This window comes from Pseudophryne corroboree, chromosome 7 (assembly GCF_028390025.1).
Source record: "Pseudophryne corroboree isolate aPseCor3 chromosome 7, aPseCor3.hap2, whole genome shotgun sequence".
Taxonomy (NCBI): Eukaryota; Metazoa; Chordata; class Amphibia; order Anura; family Myobatrachidae; genus Pseudophryne; species Pseudophryne corroboree.
Window position 1 is genome coordinate 2080258 of NC_086450.1, and position 20544 is coordinate 2100801.

General features: G+C 46.9%; 1 protein-coding gene across 3 annotated transcripts in view; it reads right to left on the reverse strand.

The window, feature by feature from the left end:
- Positions 1-20544, reverse strand: part of NBEAL1 (neurobeachin like 1) — a 410517-nt gene that overhangs the window by 296499 nt on the left and 93474 nt on the right. For all 3 annotated transcript variants that reach the window (XM_063932593.1, XM_063932592.1, XM_063932594.1), the window contains exons 7-9: positions 19354-19436; positions 19186-19271; positions 12074-12380 (exon numbers count right to left, since the gene is read on the reverse strand). In XM_063932593.1, coding sequence (XP_063788663.1) covers positions 12074-12380; positions 19186-19271; positions 19354-19436 — 476 coding nt within the window. The remainder of the gene's footprint in view (positions 1-12073; positions 12381-19185; positions 19272-19353; positions 19437-20544) is intronic.

Here is a 20544-nt window from a genome sequence, read left to right on the forward strand (position 1 = left end):
TACACTACACAAGCTTTATCCCATACACTACACAAGCATTATCCCATACACTACACAAGCGTTATCCCACACACTACACAAGCATTATCCCACACACTACACAAGCATTATTCCACACACTACACAAGCATTATCCCACACACTACACAAGCGTTATCCCACACACTACACAAGCATTATCTCATACACTACACAAGCGTTATCCCACACACTACACAAGCATTATACCACAAGCATTATCCCACACACTACACAAGCATTATCCCACACACTACACAAGCATTATCCCACAAGCATTATCCCACACACTACACAAGCATTATCCCACACACTACACAAGCTTTATCCCATACACTACACAAGCATTATCCCATACACTACACAAGCATTATCCCATACACTACACAAGCTTTATCCCATACACTACACAAGCGTTATCCCACACACTACACAAGCATTATCCCACACACTACACAAGCATTATCCCACACACTACACAAGCATTATCCCACACACTACACAAGCATTATCCCACACACTACACAAGCATTATCCCACACACTACACAAGCATTATCCCACACACTACACAAGCGTTATCCCATACACTACACAAGCGTTATCCCATACACTACACAAGCATTTTCCCATACACTACACAAGCATTATCCCACACACTACACAAGCGTTATCCCACACACTACACAAGCGTTATCCCACACACTACACAAGCGTTATCCCATACACTACACAAGCATTATCCCACACACTACACAAGCGTTATCCCACACACTACACAAGCGTTATCCCACACACTACACAAGCGTTATCCCACACACTACACAAGCATTATCCCACACACTACACAAGCGTTATCCCACACACTACACAAGCATTATCCCACACACTACACAAGCATTATCCCACACACTACACAAGCGTTATCCCACACACTACACAAGCGTTATCCCATACACTACACAAGCTTTATCCCATACACTACACAAGCGTTATCCCACAAGCATTATCCCACACACTACACAAGCATTATCCCACACACTACACAAGCTTTATCCCATACACTACACAAGCATTATCCCATACACTACGCTTTTATCCCATACACTACACAAGCGTTATCCCACACACTACACAAGCATTATCCCACACACTACACAAGCATTATCCCACACACTACACAAGCATTATCCCACACACTACACAAGCGTTATCCAACACACTACACAAGCGTTATCCCACACACTACACAAGCATTATCCCACACACTACACAAGCATTATCCCACACACTACACAAGCGTTATCCAACACACTACACAAGCGTTATCCCACACACTACACAAGCGTTATCCCATACACTACACAAGCATTATCTCATACACTACACAAGCGTTATCCCACACACTACACAAGCGTTATCCCACACACTACACAAGCGTTATCCCACACACTACACAAGCGTTATCCCACACACTACACAAGCGTTATCCCACACACTACACAAGCATTATCCCACACACTACACAAGCGTTATCCCACACACTACACAAGCGTTATCCCACACACTACACAAGCGTTATCCCACACACTACACAAGCTTTATCCCATACACTACACAAGCGTTATCCCACAAGCATTATCCCACACACTACACAAGCATTATCCCATACACTACACAAGCTTTATCCCATACACTACACAAGCATTATCCCATACACTACACAAGCATTATCCCATACACTACACAAGCGTTATCCCACACACTACACAAGCATTATCCCACACACTACACAAGCATTATTCCACACACTACACAAGCATTATCCCACACACTACACAAGCGTTATCCCACACACTACACAAGCATTATCTCATACACTACACAAGCGTTATCCCACACACTACACAAGCATTATACCACAAGCATTATCCCACACACTACACAAGCTTTATCCCATACACTACACAAGCATTATCCCATACACTACACAAGCTTTATCCCATACACTACACAAGCATTATCCCATACACTACACAAGCTTTATCCCACACACTACACAAGCATTATCCCATACACTACACAAGCATTATCCCACACACTACACAAGCGTTATCCCACACACTACACAAGCGTTATCCCACACACTACACAAGCATTATCCCACACACTACACAAGCATTATCCCACACACTACACAAGCATTATCCCACACACTACACAAGCATTATCCCACACACTACACAAGCATTATCCCACACACTACACAAGCATTATCCCACACACTACACAAGCATTATCCCATACACTACACAAGCGTTATCCCATACACTACACAAGCATTATCCCATACACTACACAAGCATTATCCCACACACTACACAAGCATTATCCCACACACTACACAAGCGTTATCCCACACACTACACAAGCATTATCCCATACACTACACAAGCGTTATCCCATACACTACACAAGCATTATCCCACACACTACACAAGCATTATCCCATACACTACACAAGCATTATCCCATACACTACACAAGCATTATCCCACACACTACACAAGCATTATCCCACACACTACACAAGCGTTATCCCACACACTACACAAGCATTATCCCACACACTACACAAGCATTATCCCACACACTACACAAGCGTTATCCCACACACTACACAAGCGTTATCCCATACACTACACAAGCTTTATCCCATACACTACACAAGCGTTATCCCACAAGCATTATCCCACACACTACACAAGCATTATCCCACACACTACACAAGCTTTATCCCATACACTACACAAGCATTATCCCATACACTACACAAGCATTATCCCATACACTACACAAGCATTATCCCATACACTACACAAGCATTATCCCACACACTACACAAGCATTATTCCACACACTACACAAGCATTATCCCACACACTACACAAGCGTTATCCCATACACTACACAAGCGTTATCCCACACACTACACAAGCGTTATCCCACACACTACACAAGCGTTATCCCACACACTACACAAGCGTTATCCCACACACTACACAAGCGTTATCCCATACACTACACAAGCGTTATCCCATACACTACACAAGCGTTATCCCACACACTACACAAGCATTATACCACAAGCATTATCCCATACACTACACAAGCTTTATCCCATACACTACACAAGCATTATCCCATACACTACACAAGCATTATACCACAAGCATTATCCCATACACTACACAAGCGTTATCCCATACACTACACAAGCTTTATCCCATACACTACACAAGCATTATCCCATACACTACACAAGCGTTATCCCACACACTACACAAGCGTTATCCCACACACTACACAAGCATTATCCCACACACTAAACAAGCGTTATCCCACACACTACACAAGCTTTATCCCACACACTACACAAGCGTTATCCCACACACTACACAAGCGTTATCCCACACACTACACAAGCGTTATCCCATACACTACACAAGGGTTATCCCACACACTACACAAGCGTTATTCCACACACTACACAAGCGTTATCTCACACTACACAAGCATTATCCCACACACTACACAAGCATTATCCCATACACTACACAAGCGTTATCCCACACACTACACAAGCGTTATCCCATACACTACACAAGCGTTATCCCATACACTACACAAGCATTATCCCATACACTACACAAGCGTTATCCCATACACTACACAAGCATTATCTCATACACTACACAAGCGTTATCCCATACACTACACAAGCGTTATCCCATACACTACACAAGCATTATCCCATACACTACACAAGCATTATCCCATACACTACACAAGCATTATCCCATACACTACACAAGCATTATCCCATACACTACACAAGCATTATCCCATACACTACACAAGCGTTATCCCATACACTACACAAGCGTTATCCCATACACTACACAAGCGTTATCCCACACACTACACAAGCATTATCCCACACACTACACAAGCGTTATCCCACACACTACACAAGCGTTATCCCACACACTACACAAGCGTTATCCCACACACTACACAAGCGTTATCCCACACACTACACAAGCGTTATCCCACACACTACACAAGCGTTATCCCACACACTACACAAGCGTTATCCCACACACTACACAAGCGTTATCCCACACACTACACAAGCGTTATCCCACACACTACACAAGCGTTATCCCACACACTACACAAGCGTTATCCCACACACTACACAAGCATTATCCCACACACTACACAAGCATTATCCCATACACTACACAAGCATTATCTCATACACTACACAAGCATTATCCCATACACTTCACAAGCATTATCCCATACACTACACAAGCGTTATCCCACACACTACACAAGCATTATCCCACACACTACACAAGCATTATCCCATACACTACACAAGCGTTATCCCATATACTACACAAGCATTATCCCACACACTACACAAGCGTTATCCCACACACTACACAAGCATTATCCCACACACTACACAAGCGTTATCCCACACACTACACAAGCGTTATCCCACACACTACACAAGCGTTATCCCATACACTACACAAGCGTTATCCCACACACTACACAAGCGTTATCCCACACACTACACAAGCGTTATCCCACACACTACACAAGCGTTATCCCACACACTACACAAGCGTTATCCCATACACTACATAAGCGTTATCCCATACACTACACAAGCGTTATCCCATACACTACACAAGCATTATCCCATACACAACACAAGCGTTATCCCATACACTACACAAGCGTTATCCCACACACTACACAAGCATTATCCCACACACTACACAAGCATTATCCCACAAGCATTATCTCATACACTACACAAGCATTATCCCATACACTACACAAGCATTATCCCATACACTACACAAGCGTTATCCCACACACTACACAAGCGTTATCCCATACACTACACAAGCGTTATCCCACACACTACACAAGCGTTATCCCATACACTACACAAGCGTTATCCCACACACTACACAAGCGTTATCCCACACACTACACAAGCGTTATCCCACACACTACACAAGCGTTATCTCACACACTACACAAGCGTTATCTCACACACTACACAAGCGTTATCCCATACACTACACAAGCGTTATCCCACACACTACACAAGCGTTATCCCACACACTGCACAAGCATTATCCCACACACTACACAAGCGTTATCCCACACACTACACAAGCGTTATCCCACACACTACACAAGAGTTATCCCACACACTACACAAGCATTATCCCACACACTACACAAGCGTTATCCCACACACTACACAAGCGTTATCCCACACACTACACAAGCGTTATCCCACACACTACACAAGCGTTATCCCACACACTACACAAGCGTTATCCCACACACTACACAAGCGTTATCCCACACACTACACAAGCATTATCCAACACACTACACAAGGGTTATCCCACACACTACACAAGCGTTATTCCACACACTACACAAGCGTTATCCCACACACTACACAAGCATTATCCCATACACTACACAAGCATTATCCCACACACTACGCAAGCATTATCCCACACACTACACAAGCATTATCCCACACACTACACAAGCATTTTCTTTATCATCCACTAGGGGTCACTGGAGTACTCTTGGGATATGGACGGGCGTAGCCGAACAAAGGCACTGAATATTCAAATTTAGGACTCTCCCCCCTCCATATCCCCGAGTACCTCAGTGTACTTTGTCAGTGTTTTTTCGGTGCTCACAGCATGAACATCGGCATTTTTCAGAAGATTTTATTAATTTTTATTTTTATTTTTAATTTTTACACTTCCCGTCCCAGTTTCTGGAAAAACATGGGTCCGGGATGGTGCCGCTGCAAGGCAGCGTATGGCGTGTCGGTCCTCACAAAGAGCACCCTCACAGCCACAGGCGCTATAAGACAGCGCATGGCGTGTCGGTACTCACAAAGAGCACCCTCACAGCCACAGGCAGCCACTGTCTCCTGCAAGCTGAACAGAGCTTACAGAAAGAAGCTCCGTCACAGCCAGGATGAGACAAAGAGCTGGAAGAAACTACAGCTGCAAGGAGCTTACAGCAGAAGCCCCGTCACAGCCAAGATGAGAAGCTGGAGGCTGAAACGGAGCTTACAGACAGAAGCCCGTCACAGCCAGGATGAAAGCCGTCACATGGACAGAGCTTACAGCAGCACAAGGTATGGTGGGGTCAGGGCGGTCAGCTCACGCTGCCGCCCTGCTGTGTGGGAAGGTGATACTGTAACCAAGTAAGTCCCAGAGAAAGGTGTGCTGCAACTTGAGTTTTATATGCAATCAGTATGTGTTATTGGCAGACGGGATGCAGACAGCAGCATCCCGTCTGTCGGAAGCCCAGCAGTGAGTTGGCTCGCCGTGCTTTGGTGTGGACCCCTCACCCCGCCGCTGAAGCCGCCGCTGAAGGGGTCCTGCTACGCGCAGAGCGGCCGCACGTCACTCAGACGCCGGCCGCTCTCACAGCGCTGATTGCCCGGCACCACTACAGGGAGGAAGAGGCCCCGCCGAGACTCCGTGTGCTAACAGAGCGGCCGCACGTCACTCACGGACGCCGGCCGCTCTTCCAGTAAGGACACCGCACGCCGCTAACCGGAGTAGGAAGGCGCCGCCCGCTCTTCCGGACGGCTCCCCGGCGCTATACACAGCGCTCTCCTACTCTCCCTGCACCCGCTCCCCGTACGCTGCAGGTAACATTACCTCACAAGCAGCGCAGCTGCAGGAGGGGGGAGGGGGAGTAATGCCCATAGCAGCAGCAAAGGCTGCATGGGTTAACAATAGGCAGCGTTTTCAACAGTGTAATGGCCTATAACATCAGTATAAAACTGATGTTTCAGCACATTTTATATATATAATATATAATGAAGCTTTTTGCTGGCAGGGAGACTGGGTATAATATCAGTATGGACTGTGATTATATGTTTAAGCACATTTTATATATATATAATATATATATGAGGCTTTGGCTGGCAATAGGCTATCAGTGGCTTAACCTATTGCAGGTTTAACCATGTTTTCTGTTATTTTCTGTTAAGGCTGCAAGATAATAACAGTCACTGCAGGCAGTGTTCATATTAATGGAGGCTAATTAAATGCATGTATTTTACTGTATCCTACACCTGTGTTATCACTGTATAATAGGCTATTAAGCCTATATTAACTGTATAATAGGCTATTAAGCCTATACTAACACTGCAGCAGGTAACCGGTACTGTGATTTTCTGTGAAAGCATGGCATAACGGCCATTTTAATCATTGCTGTTTTTCCAGTTTATAATTCCAGAACATTCCAGCCATACACCTCTACTCCACAAGGAGGCGCAGGGGTGTTGGTGGGAATTTTTGGTTCAGGTTTTACATAAGTTAGCCATGTAATCTGTATTTCTACATAATTCTAGAACATTCCTGCCCTACATCTCTAAGCCACCAGAGGCGCAGGGGGGTTAGTAGGAATTTGGTTCGGGTTTCATATGCCCATGTGAACTGCTTTTCACAACTCTAGTTTCTCTTCACATCGAATAAATCTTTTGTTTTTTACTAAAGTTTCAGTAGAGAGAAACAACCATCAGTTTAATATGTTCAACAATAACATATATAGATATTACACACAAGTGTCTGTCTGTTGCCTATTGTGGTGTCGGTCTACATAGCGAGCAAGGCTCTAGTGCAGACTAGAAATAATTTTAAAGGCTTACGTTGGCAATTCAAATTAAAAGAGCGGTAACGGTGTCTCGGAAGTGAATCCGTCAGCTCTAACAAAAGACAGTCTTTCCAAAACGGCCAAAGTCCCTTTGGGTACCAGACTGTTTATTTTACTGGTATTATAATTTAAATGCACAATGTTATGTCAAATCTCACACCGATAACTACGTGTGAGAAGGGAACATTAGTCCAGCAATCAGATAGTGCGGGGGTTTTTGACCGCTATTGGTAAATGCGTGTCTGTCAAACTTTATAAAAACCCAGGATACATTTGGGTTACTATAATCTATGTATAAACAATGACGATCGCTGTTAAAATAAGCTACAGAGTATATCTGTAAAGCTTCTGCTAACGCCGGTTACTTTCATCGTCGCTAGTTAAGCGCGACAAGGCCAGAGCTTGTTTGCTCCTAAATTTGATACACTCATTACGCATCCAGTATCAAAATGCAAACGGCGTTTTATCCCTTATAAGCGGTGGTACAAAACAGTCACGCCTTGTAAACAAGACGCTACAGTCAGCAAGCCAGTGGTTTGATGACCTCTTTTCCAATTGTGGAACCGCGTGTTTACATGTTACATTTGCGAGGTTTCAAAACTTCAACTCAGGGTTGTCTCAGCTATTTACAGATTAAAGGGCGAAACTGCCTCTGTCGAACAGTTTGGCATGTTGCCATTTAGTCTCTGCTGCTTTTCAGCTGTCTTTATAACAGGCAGTGGTACACCAACAGAGTCAGAGTGACTTATTTCTCTCTGTTTGAGCAAAACCAAACACAAGTCACTTACTGCAGTGGGAAATGGATTTTCTGCGGTTAGTATTTGCATATTGCAGCCATATCCATTCTGGTTGGTTTATCACAGGTTCTAGCGTTTGCTAATCGCCACAACATTAACCATGTCAGGTCTACTGTTTCTTATCGCCTCGGGTATTTACCAAAGTGATGTTGGTGATGATAGCTCATCTCACATAAGAACTCTGTCTCAACAGAGTTTTCTTTATATTAGATGATCTGCTCCATAAGGACTCTGTCTCAACAAAGTTCCTCTAACTTGCGTTACTAAAATAGACTGAGGTAGCAGATCAAGTTCAAAAATAATCGCATCTAATTCCGTCTAAATGATGTTAATTCTTAGGTAAGATTATAAATACGGTAAATCAAAGACTTTTACCTACTACACCAGCAAGGACAAATGTACAGCTAGTAATTAGTGCAAAACACGCACACTAGCGGTACATTGGTGTATTCACCTGTTAAGAATAATGATGTGTTTCGAAGCGATTTAGTTCGCCGCCCTTCACTTGCGTGTCCCACAGAGGGGCGAGGGGGTATATACTCTGGACTAGAGTCGCAGAGGTTCAGGAGTTGTAGTTAAATAATATCAGCGACAAAGGTTCCAAAATCACGACAGATTGCTGTCAATAAGGGTCCTGGAACTATGTGCAAAAGGTCCTGGAACTACGTGCATTTTACAATGCAATACATGCTTCGCTTTCAGTCTAACCAGGAACAGTCAGACAAGGCAACGGCAGTTGCATACACAACAACCAGTGAGAACCAAGAAGCCGCATGGCAATGCGGCATGTGACTCAAATCCTCAATGGCTCAGAACACCATTATGTGAAAATGTCAAGAGATCATTCCGTGAGTGGACATCTCTTAGACAGATGATCTCACCCGTCAGGATTTGGATCCTGAAAACTGGACATTAAATCCAGAGGTGTTTCATATGTGAGTCCACACAAGGGGTTACCCTCAGGTATACATGATGGCATTTCGCCACAATTACAAACGCTCAGTATGTGTACAGAACGACAGATCACAAGGGCAGTGGCGGTGGAGTTTCTCACATTCGTGTGGTCATTCAGCATCGTGTATCTGGCTCCACCAGTTTCCGCTGCTCTCTCCGTTGCTAAAACGGATCATAAGACAGTTCGTCACAGTCATACTGGTGGTATCTCAAGGGTTTCGGAAAAGCTTGCTTCTCGAATTTCCAAGGAATACTTGCACACGATCTTGGCCCGCTCATAATACGTTCAAACTGTTACATCAGGGAACGTTCTTTTACCCAGAGTTACCTATGTACCTATTATCTATGTACCGCACTTGCGGTTGACGGGGTGAGGGTTCAGACCGCCCTCTTAAGAAATAGAGCATTACAGTATCGGTTATACCAACCATGTTAACTTGTAAGCCGCTTAAGGCAGCTCATTATTACAAAATTTCGTGTGCTTACATAGGTTGTAAACCTCGGAAGTTTACAACATCATCCTTCAAGTTACCCGTATTCTGTTAAACGGGGTGGGATGGAAAACTGCGTTGATCTACACTAGGAGTGCAGGTATCGGTGTGGTAAACTTATATTCAAAGACGGTTGCATCGATTTGCGTCTGTACACACATTTCTACAAGGTGTCATCAAAGTTCAGACTCTATTTATCCCACCTACAGCGCCAGGCGACTGGAGGTGGGGTTCAGATTTCTTACAGTTTTCATATTTTGGACCTTTTCAACAAATGGGAATTAAGTTTCTCACTTTTTTTCTTATAGCCTTGGCTTCTAGCCTTGGCTTCGGAAAGGGTTTTTGTTTTCATATTTGGGTGCCTTGTATTCCAAGCCACCGTATTTCAGTTTTCTCAGGACGAATTCGCTTTCGTATTCTTCACATCAATATACCATTAGTGGTTTTTGTGTGGACAGCACATTCTAGAATTCTGAATGTGGTACACGCATTACGCGTTTATATATGTCCCGAACGTCTACAGTACGTGATATGAATACGTTGTTGGTTCTCTATGATACTGCCAACTGGGGTTAGCCAGTTTCTCAGCAGACATTATTCCAGTTGGATAATAATAATGACTACAAGTCAGGCTTACTTTAAGGCTAAGTTACAATCGCCTATGTTAGTAATAGCTCATCCCACAGGTTCTGTGGGAATGTCAGACCCAGCGGGTCGTGGAGCGTCTACGACGCGGCTACATAGCCTTTAGTGCACCACGTTTGTGCACGTTTACACGTTATGAATGGTGGCGCCATCAGCATATAGCTTTGGGCTGCCTACTGTTACAAGTATCAAACAGCTCTCCCGCCCACGAGGGAAGCTTTGGTACGTCCCAAGAGTACTCCAGTGACCCCTAGTGGATGATAAAGAAAATAGGATTTTGGTACTTACCAGGTAAATCCTTTTCTTTGAATCCATAGGGGGCACTGGACGCCCACCCAGAGCAGTTTTACCTGGGTTGTTTTAAGCTCAAGGGAGCTTAGGGTAACAAGTTTACTTGATTAATATTAAGCTCAGAGGAGCTTATAATAACACATTTTCACCGATTGGTTCAAATTATAAATTTCTATCGGTTATGGTGTCAACTGTTTAGTTGACAGTAAGGTTATGGGTCAACATTGTTGTTGTCCGTTATGTTATGGTTATGGTGTCAACTGTTTAGTTGACAATAAGGTTATGGGTCAACTTTGTTGTTGTCCGTTATGTTATAGGTATTCTCCATTGTCAACCTCTCTATATCCTGTTCGCTCAGTAAAAAACACTGACAAAGTACACTGAGGTACTCGGGGATATGGAGGGGGGAGAGTCCTAAATTTGAATATTCAGTGCCTTTGTTCGGCTACGCCCGTCCATATCCCAAGAGTACTCCAGTGCCCCCTATGGATTCAAAGAAAAGGATTTACCTGGTAAGTACCAAAATCCTATTATCCCACACACTACACAAGCATTATCCCACACACTACACAAGCGTTATCCCACACACTACACAAGCGTTATCCCACACACTACACAAGCGTTATCCCACACACTACACAAGCATTATCCCACACACTACACAAGCATTATCCCACACACTACACAAGCAGAAGACAGAACCCTGGACCATACAGTCATCTCCGTCACATCTGCTGTGCATGCAGTACCAGCACAGGCCACCAGGGGGCCACACACCGCAAGCGCCATTCATTGTAAAGTCAAAGGCAGGCAATACATATAATGGACTGTGCTGCAGCTAGGACTGGTTCCACTAGAGTAGGGAGACAGTGGAGCACCAGGCTGGGTACACTATAAGGCAGGGAAGCAGATTCCGGGGAACACTGTCATAATGTGAACTTAGTCCCGGTTCGGTCAGCATGAAGCGCAATTACAAAGAAAAAGACAGACATACAGAAATCTGGTTGCTAAAGGCAACTGCACACTTTCCCATTACACCAGCTGAGGGACTGAGAAACAGGAGAGAGAAGGGGGCACTTACGTAGCATCTTTATCTGTAGTGTGATGAACCTGCTCTCCCACTGCCGGGACCCTCGCCCGCTCGGTAACGCAGAGTGGTCAGAGTTCAGCAGCTTGAAGTAATTCTCTAAGATGGTGCTGATTTCCACCTGCCGCTGGTCGGAGCTGCTGACCAGGAGAATGTGCACCACCTCAGTCAGGCACTTCAGGGTCAGTTCTGCCTTGCGGCTCACTTCTTCTGGGTCCCGCTCGTCCCACGTGTCGCAATCTGCCAGCACTCGCATCAGAACTTCCATGGTGGCCGGGGAAATGACCTGCAGAGCGTTCCGCTGCAACAGACAGAAGGCCAGACTAATGTGTAACAGGCCAGCAGGTGCCTCTGTCTCCTGAGGAGAGCTGTATACCAGTGTCTACATAGATGTATGCAGGTAGGTATGTACGCACAATATGTATGTATGCAGGTAGGTAGGTATGTATGTAGTTCAACCACCATGTTCTGCGAGCATATGGCCTTCCCTCATGCTACAGTATTTTCAAAATTGGACATCTCATCACTCACCTGCCCACCTGATAATATACACCTCCCGTAGTCACTGGGGTATCTCATCACTCACCTGCCCACCTGATAATATACACCTCCCGTAGTCACTGGGGTATCTCATCACTCACCTGCCCACCTGATAATATACACCTCCCGTAGTCACTGGCTCATCTCATCACTCACCTGCCCACCTGATAATATACACCTCCCGTAGTCACTGGGGTATCTCATCACTCACCTGCCCACCTGATAATATACACCTCCCGTAGTCACTGGGGTATCTCATCACTCACCTGCCCACCTGATAATATACACCTCCCGTAGTCACTGGCTCATCTCATCACTCACCTGCCCACCTGATAATATACACCTCCCGTAGTCACTGGGGTATCTCATCACTCACCTGCCCACCTGATAATATACACCTCCCGTAGTCACTGGGGTATCTCATCACTCACCTGCCCACCTAATATACACCTCCAGTAGTCACTGGGGTATCTCATCTCTCACCTGCCCACCTGATAATATACACCTCCCGTAGTCACTGGGGTATCTCATCACTCACCTGCCCACCTGATAATATACACCTCCCGTAGTCACTGGCTCATCTCATCACTCACCTGCCCACCTGATAATATACACCTCCCGTAGTCACTGGGGTAACTCATCACTCACCTGCCCACCTGATAATATACACCTCCCGTAGTCACTGGGGTATCTCATCACTCACCTGCCCACCTGATAATATACACCTCCCGTAGTCACTGGGGTATCTCATCACTCACCTGCCCACCTGATAATATACACCTCCCGTAGTCACTGGGGTATCTCATCACTCTCCTGCCCACCTGATAATATACACCTCCCGTAGTCACTGGGGTATCTCATCACTCACCTGCCCACCTGATAATATACACCTCCCGTAGTCACTGGGGTATCTCATCACTCACCTGCCCACCTGATAATATACACCTCCCGTAGTCACTGGGGTATCTCATCACTCACCTGCCCACCTGATAATATACACCTCCCGTAGTCACTGGGGTATCTCATCACTCACCTGCCCACCTGATAATATACACCTCCCGTAGTCACTGGGGTATCTCATCACTCACCTGCCCACCTGATAATATACACCTCCCGTAGTCACTGGCTCATCTCATCACTCACCTGCCCATCTGATAATATACACCTGCCGCAGTCACTGGGGCATCTCATCACTCACCTGCCCATGTGATAATATACACCTCCCGTAGTCACTGGGGTATCTCATCACTCACCTGCCCACCTGATAATATACACCTCCCGTAGTCACTGGGGCATCTCATCACTCACCTGCCCACCTGATAATATACACCTCCCGTAGTCACTGGGGTATCTCATCACTCACCTGCCCACCTGATAATATACACCTCCCGTAGTCACTGGGGTATCTCATCACTCACCTGCCCACCTGATAATATACACCTCCCGTAGTCACTGGGGTATCTCATCACTCACCTGCCCACCTGATAATATACACCTCCCGTAGTCACTGGGGTATCTCATCACTCACCTGCCCACCTGATAATATACACCTCCCGTAGTCACTGGGGTATCTCATCACTCACCTGCCCACCTGATAATATACACCTCCCGTAGTCACTGGGGTATCTCATCACTCACCTGCCCACCTGATAATATACACCTCCCGTAGTCACTGGGGTATCTCATCACTCACCTGCCCACCTGATAATATACACCTCCCGTAGTCACTGGGGTATCTCATCACTCACCTGCCCACCTGATAATATACACCTCCCGTAGTCACTGGGGTATCTCATCACTCACCTGCCCACCTGATAATATACACCTCCCGTAGTCACTGGGGTATCTCATCACTCACCTGCCCACCTGATAATATACACCTCCCGTAGTCACTGGGGTATCTCATCACTCACCTGCCCACCTGATAATATACACCTCCCGTAGTCACTGGGGTATCTCATCACTCACCTGCCCACCTGATAATATACACCTCCCGTAGTCACTGGCTCATCTCATCACTCACCTGCCCATCTGATAATATACACCTGCCGCAGTCACTGGGGCATCTCATCACTCACCTGCCCATGTGATAATATACACCTCCCGTAGTCACTGGGGTATCTCATCACTCACCTGCCCACCTGATAATATACACCTCCCGTAGTCACTGGGGCATCTCATCACTCACCTGCCCACCTGATAATATACACCTCCCGTAGTCACTGGGGTATCTCATCACTCACCTGCCCACCTGATAATATACACCTCCCGTAGTCACTGGGGTATCTCATCACTCACCTGCCCACCTGATAATATACACCTCCCGTAGTCACTGGGGTATCTCATCACTCACCTGCCCACCTGATAATATACACCTCCCGTAGTCACTGGGGTATCTCATCACTCACCTGCCCACCTGATAATATACACCTCCCGTAGTCACTGGGGTATCTCATCACTCACCTGCCCACCTGATAATATACACCTCCTGTAGTCACTGGGGTATCTCATCACTCACCTGCCCACCTGATAATATACACCTCCCGTAGTCACTGGGGTATCTCATCACTCACCTGCCCACCTGATAATATACACCTCCCGTAGTCACTGGGGTATCTCATCACTCACCTGCCCACCTGATAATATACACCTCCCGTAGTCACTGGGGCATCTCATCTCTCACCTGCCCACAGAGCCGGATTAAGACCACGGGGGGCCCGGGGCACTTAAGAGAGTGGGGCCCCTAATAGAGAAGGCAGAATATATATATATATATATATATATATATACATACATATACATACACACACACACACACACACACACACACACACCCAGGGCCTCGCAGGGACTAGTGGGGTACAACACAAGCCTAGAGTCGGCTGTATACCATGCCCCTTGTCAGCCTCACATACCCACTCCCCTGTGCCTCCTGTACCTGACACCCCTTTGGTCCCCGTCCCTCCACTGTATATCCCAGAGGAGGTCCCTTCCCAGGTGCGGGTGCGGGGGTTAGGAGGGAGTTTATGGGGTGTGAATGTGGGAGACAGTGGGAGTAGGATGTGTGGTGGGGTTAGAGAATTTGGGTGAACACGGGGACTAGGCTGTGGGGTGTAGAGGATTATGGGGTGTATGTGGGGGAATAGGGTGTGTGGCAGGGGTAGAGGGTTATGGGGTGTATTGTATGGGCAGTGGCAAACGCAGGATTTCCATGGGGGGGGTTTCCGTACATGTATGTATTCATGTGTTTGTATACGTATATGTGTGGGTGGGTATACATGTACTGTGTATGAATATACTGTATATAATCCCAGTAAAAAAGGCAGGTGCACTCAGATTTTACCAAAAACTGTAATGATGCAAAGTCACAGCATATCAACATGTCAGGGCTACGGGCCCCCGAAACGTGGATATATGCTGTGACTTTGCATCATTACAGTTTTTTGGTAAAATCTGAGTGCACCTGACTTTTTTATCGGGATTATAATTATTTACAGAGGGCACTCGAGTATTATTTTGAATGTCAGAGGAGTGGCGGACCACCGTACATACACATACAGTAGCATACATACAAACACACACACACACACAGTATACATGGACACAGCATACATGCATGCGCGCGCACACACACACACACACACACACAAAATACAGCACACATATATACACACAGACTATACATGCACGCAGCATACATACACACTGTATACACACATACGCAGTATACATACGCATAGCATACATACACAGTATACATGCATTCATAGTATACACACACACACACACACACACTATAGATGCATATAGCATGCTTTGCATACACACACACTACACATGCCATACTACACACACCATTATAAGTAACTACAGCCTTCCCTCACCATTCCTCCCCCCTGCCCGCCAGCCAGCCTATTTAATTACACACCACCGGCCTCTCCTTCAATCCCTACATACAGTATCTAACACCCACCTGGATTCCATGAGTGTATTGGACACATCCACTGCCTACTCAGTACCCTCACCAGCCTTTTTCTCTTTCACCTCACACCTCACAACTCACATACACGTACAGTACCTCCTGAGAGGAGCTGTGTGCTGCGCTGTCACTGCAGCTCCCTCTACAGGCACCAAGCAGCAAGCGTCTCTGTGTAAGGATGGAGCTGCTGCAGCCTGTCAGTTCCTCACGCTATAAACAAAAAAAACGACCAGCAGCACAGATGGATCGGCGGCCAGGGGGGGGGGGGGGGTTTCTAGGTACTCGGAAACCCCCCCTGCGTGCGCGTATGATGGGGGGACTGGAGTAGGGTATGTTGGGAGGTAGAGCGCTATGGGATGTATGTGCCCTGCACTCCCGTCCCCCCTGCCACACCGCAGATCGGATCTCTCTTCCGATCCGATCTGCGGTGCTGTGCTCCCCGGCTCCCGTCCTCACTGCAGCAGCAGCTGCGCACAGACAGGACAGCTGAGCGGAGCGACGGCTCAGCTGTCCAATAAAGTATGAATGAAGCAGCCTGCCGCTCAGTCATTGGCTGGGCACGCAGGCTGTTTCATTCATACATTATTGGACAGGTGAGCCGTCGCTCTGCTCAGCTGTCCTGTCTGTGCGCAGCTGCTGCAGTGAGGACGGGAGCCGAGGAGCACAGCACCGCAGATCGGATCGGAAGAGAGATCCGATCTGCGGTGTGGCAGGGGGCCCTTTTGGAAAGGGGGGCCCGGGGTACGTATCCCCCGGGCCCCCCCCTTAATCCGGCTCTGCCTGCCCACCTGATAATATACACCTCCCGTAGTCACTGGCTCATCTCATCACTCACCTGCCCACCTGATAATATACACCTCCTGTAGTCACTGGGGCATCTCATCACTCACCTGCCCACCTGATAATATACACCTCCTGTAGTCACTGGGGTATCTCATCACTCACCTGATAATATACACCTCCCGTAGTCACTGGAGTATCTCATCTCTCACCTGCCCACCTGATAATATACACCTCCTGTAGTCACTGGGGCATCTCATCACTCACCTGCCCACCTGATAATATACACCTCCCGTAGTCACTGGAGTATCTCATCTCTCACCTGCCCACCTGATAATATACACCTCCCGTAGTCACTGGAGTATCTCATCTCTCACCTGCCCACCTGATAATATACATCTCCCGTAGTCACTGGGGTATCTCATCTCTCACCTGCCCACCTGATAATATACACCTCCCGTAGTCACTGGAGTATCTCATCTCTCACCTGCCCACCTGATAATATACACCTCCCATAGTCACTGGGGTATCTCATCTCTCACCTGCCCACCTGATAATATACACCTCCCGTAGTCACTGGGGTATCTCATCACTCACCTGCCCACCTGATAATATACACCTCCCGTAGTCACTGGGGCATCTCATCTCTCACCTGCCCACCTGATAATATACACCTCCCGTAGTCACTGGGGCATCTCATCACTCACCTGCCCACCTGATAATATACACCTCCCGTAGTCACTGGGGTATCTCATCACTCACCTGCCCACCTGATTATATACACCTCCCGTAGTCACTGGGGTATCTCATCACTCACCTGCCCACCTGATATTATACACCTACCGTAGTCACTGGGGCATCTCATCACTCACCTGCCCACCTGATAATATACACCTCCCGTAGTCACTGGCTCATCTCATCACTCACCTGCCCACCTGATAATATACACCTCCCGCAGTCACTGGGGCATCTCATCACTCACCTGCCCACCTGATAATATACACCTCCCGTAGTCACTGGCTCATCTCATCACTCACCTGCCCACCTGATAATATACACCTCCCGTAGTCACTGGCTCATCTCATCACTCACCTGCCCACCTGATAATATACACCTCCCGTAGTCACTGGGGTATCTCATCACTCACCTGCCCACCTGATAATATACACCTCCCGTAGTCACTGGGGTATCTCATCACTCACCTGCCCACCTGATAATATACACCTCCCGTAGTCACTGGGTTATCTCATCACTCACCTGCCTACCTGATAATATACACCTCCCGTAGTCACTGGGGTATCTCATCACTCACCTGCCCACCTGATAATATACACCTCCCGTAGTCACTGGGTTATCTCATCACTCACCTGCCCACCTGATAATATACACCTCCCGTAGTCACTGGGGCATCTCATCACTCACCTGCCCACCTGATAATATACACCTCCCGTAGTCACTGGCTCATCTCATCTCTCACCTGCCCACCTGATAATATACACCTCCCGTAGTCACTGGGTTATCTCATCACTCACCTGCCCACCTGATAATATACACCTCCCGTAGTCACTGGGGCATCTCATCACTCACCTGCCCACCTGATAATATACACCTCCCGTAGTCACTGGGGTATCTCATCACTCACCTGCCCACCTGATAATATACACCTCCCGTAGTCACTGGGGCATTTCATCACTCACCTGCCCTCCTGATAATATACACCTCCCGTAGTCACTGGGGCATTTCATCACTCACCTGCCCTCCTGATAATATACACCTCCCGTAGTCACTGGGGCATTTCATCACTCACCTGCCCTCCTGATAATACCGATCCAAAGAGATGTAATAAGCAGCACTTTAAACTTTCTTTGAGATGTTCACTTTCTTGGAAACACTCTATAATAAAGAAAATAATTGTGTTCTTCAGGCTGACACAATGAAACCAGGCCGTTACCGGTCATTCACCGGCAGTACTCACGGTAAAAGAAGGGTATGAACTCCACGGTCAGCGTGGCAGCTTTGTACTTCTGTCTGCTCTTCTCCACCAGACATACAGTCCCCCTGAAACACAGCAGGTGGGGGGCAGGCAGGCGGTGAGGAACCACGCATAGCTTGTCATCAATAACAACACGCGTAAATGCTCACAACAAATATAAACCGTTAGAGGCTTATTTACTAACAGATTCTATACAAGCTTCTGAAAGGAAATCTTGACCATAAAAAAGGAAATGACCATGTACAGACTAAGTGACAAAGCAATCACCGTATGTAAGCAACAATAAGCCGCCAATGCAGATATCCTGGCATCCATGTTATTTACTAACGTGTGTGCCAGCTTTCACACCACATGTCACACTAACACCTATGGGAGCCAGCATTCACACCACACGTCACACTAACACCTATGGGAGCCAGCATTCACACCACACGTCACACTAACACCTATGGGAGCCAGCATTCACACCACACGTCACACTAACACTTATGGGAGCCAGCATTCACACCACACGTCACACTAACACCTATGGGAGCCAGCATTCACAGCACACATCACACTAACACCTATGGGAGCCAGCTTTCACAGCACACATCACACTAACACCTATGGGAGCCAGCATTCACACCACACATCCCACTAACACCTATGGGAGCCAGCTTTCACAGCACACGTCCCACTAACACCTGTGGGAGTCAGCATTCACAGCACACATCACACATCCCATTAACACCTATGGGAGCCAGCTTTCACAGCACACGTCACACTAACACCTACGTGAGCCAGCTATCACAGCACACATCACACTAACACCTATGGGAGCCAGCATTCACAGCACACATCCCATTAACACCTATGGGAGCCAGCTTTCACAGCACACGTCACACTAACACCTATGTGAGCCAGCTATCACAGCACACATCACACTAACACCTATGGGAGCCAGCATTCACAGCACACATCCCATTAACACCTATGGGAGCCAGCTTTCACAGCACACGTCACACTAACACCTATGTGAGCCAGCTATCACAGCACACATCACACTAACACCTATGGGAGCCAGCATTCACAGCACACATCCCATTAACACCTATGGGAGCCAGCATTCACAGCACACATCCCATTAACACCTATGGGAGCCAGCTTTCACAGCACACGTCACACTAACAC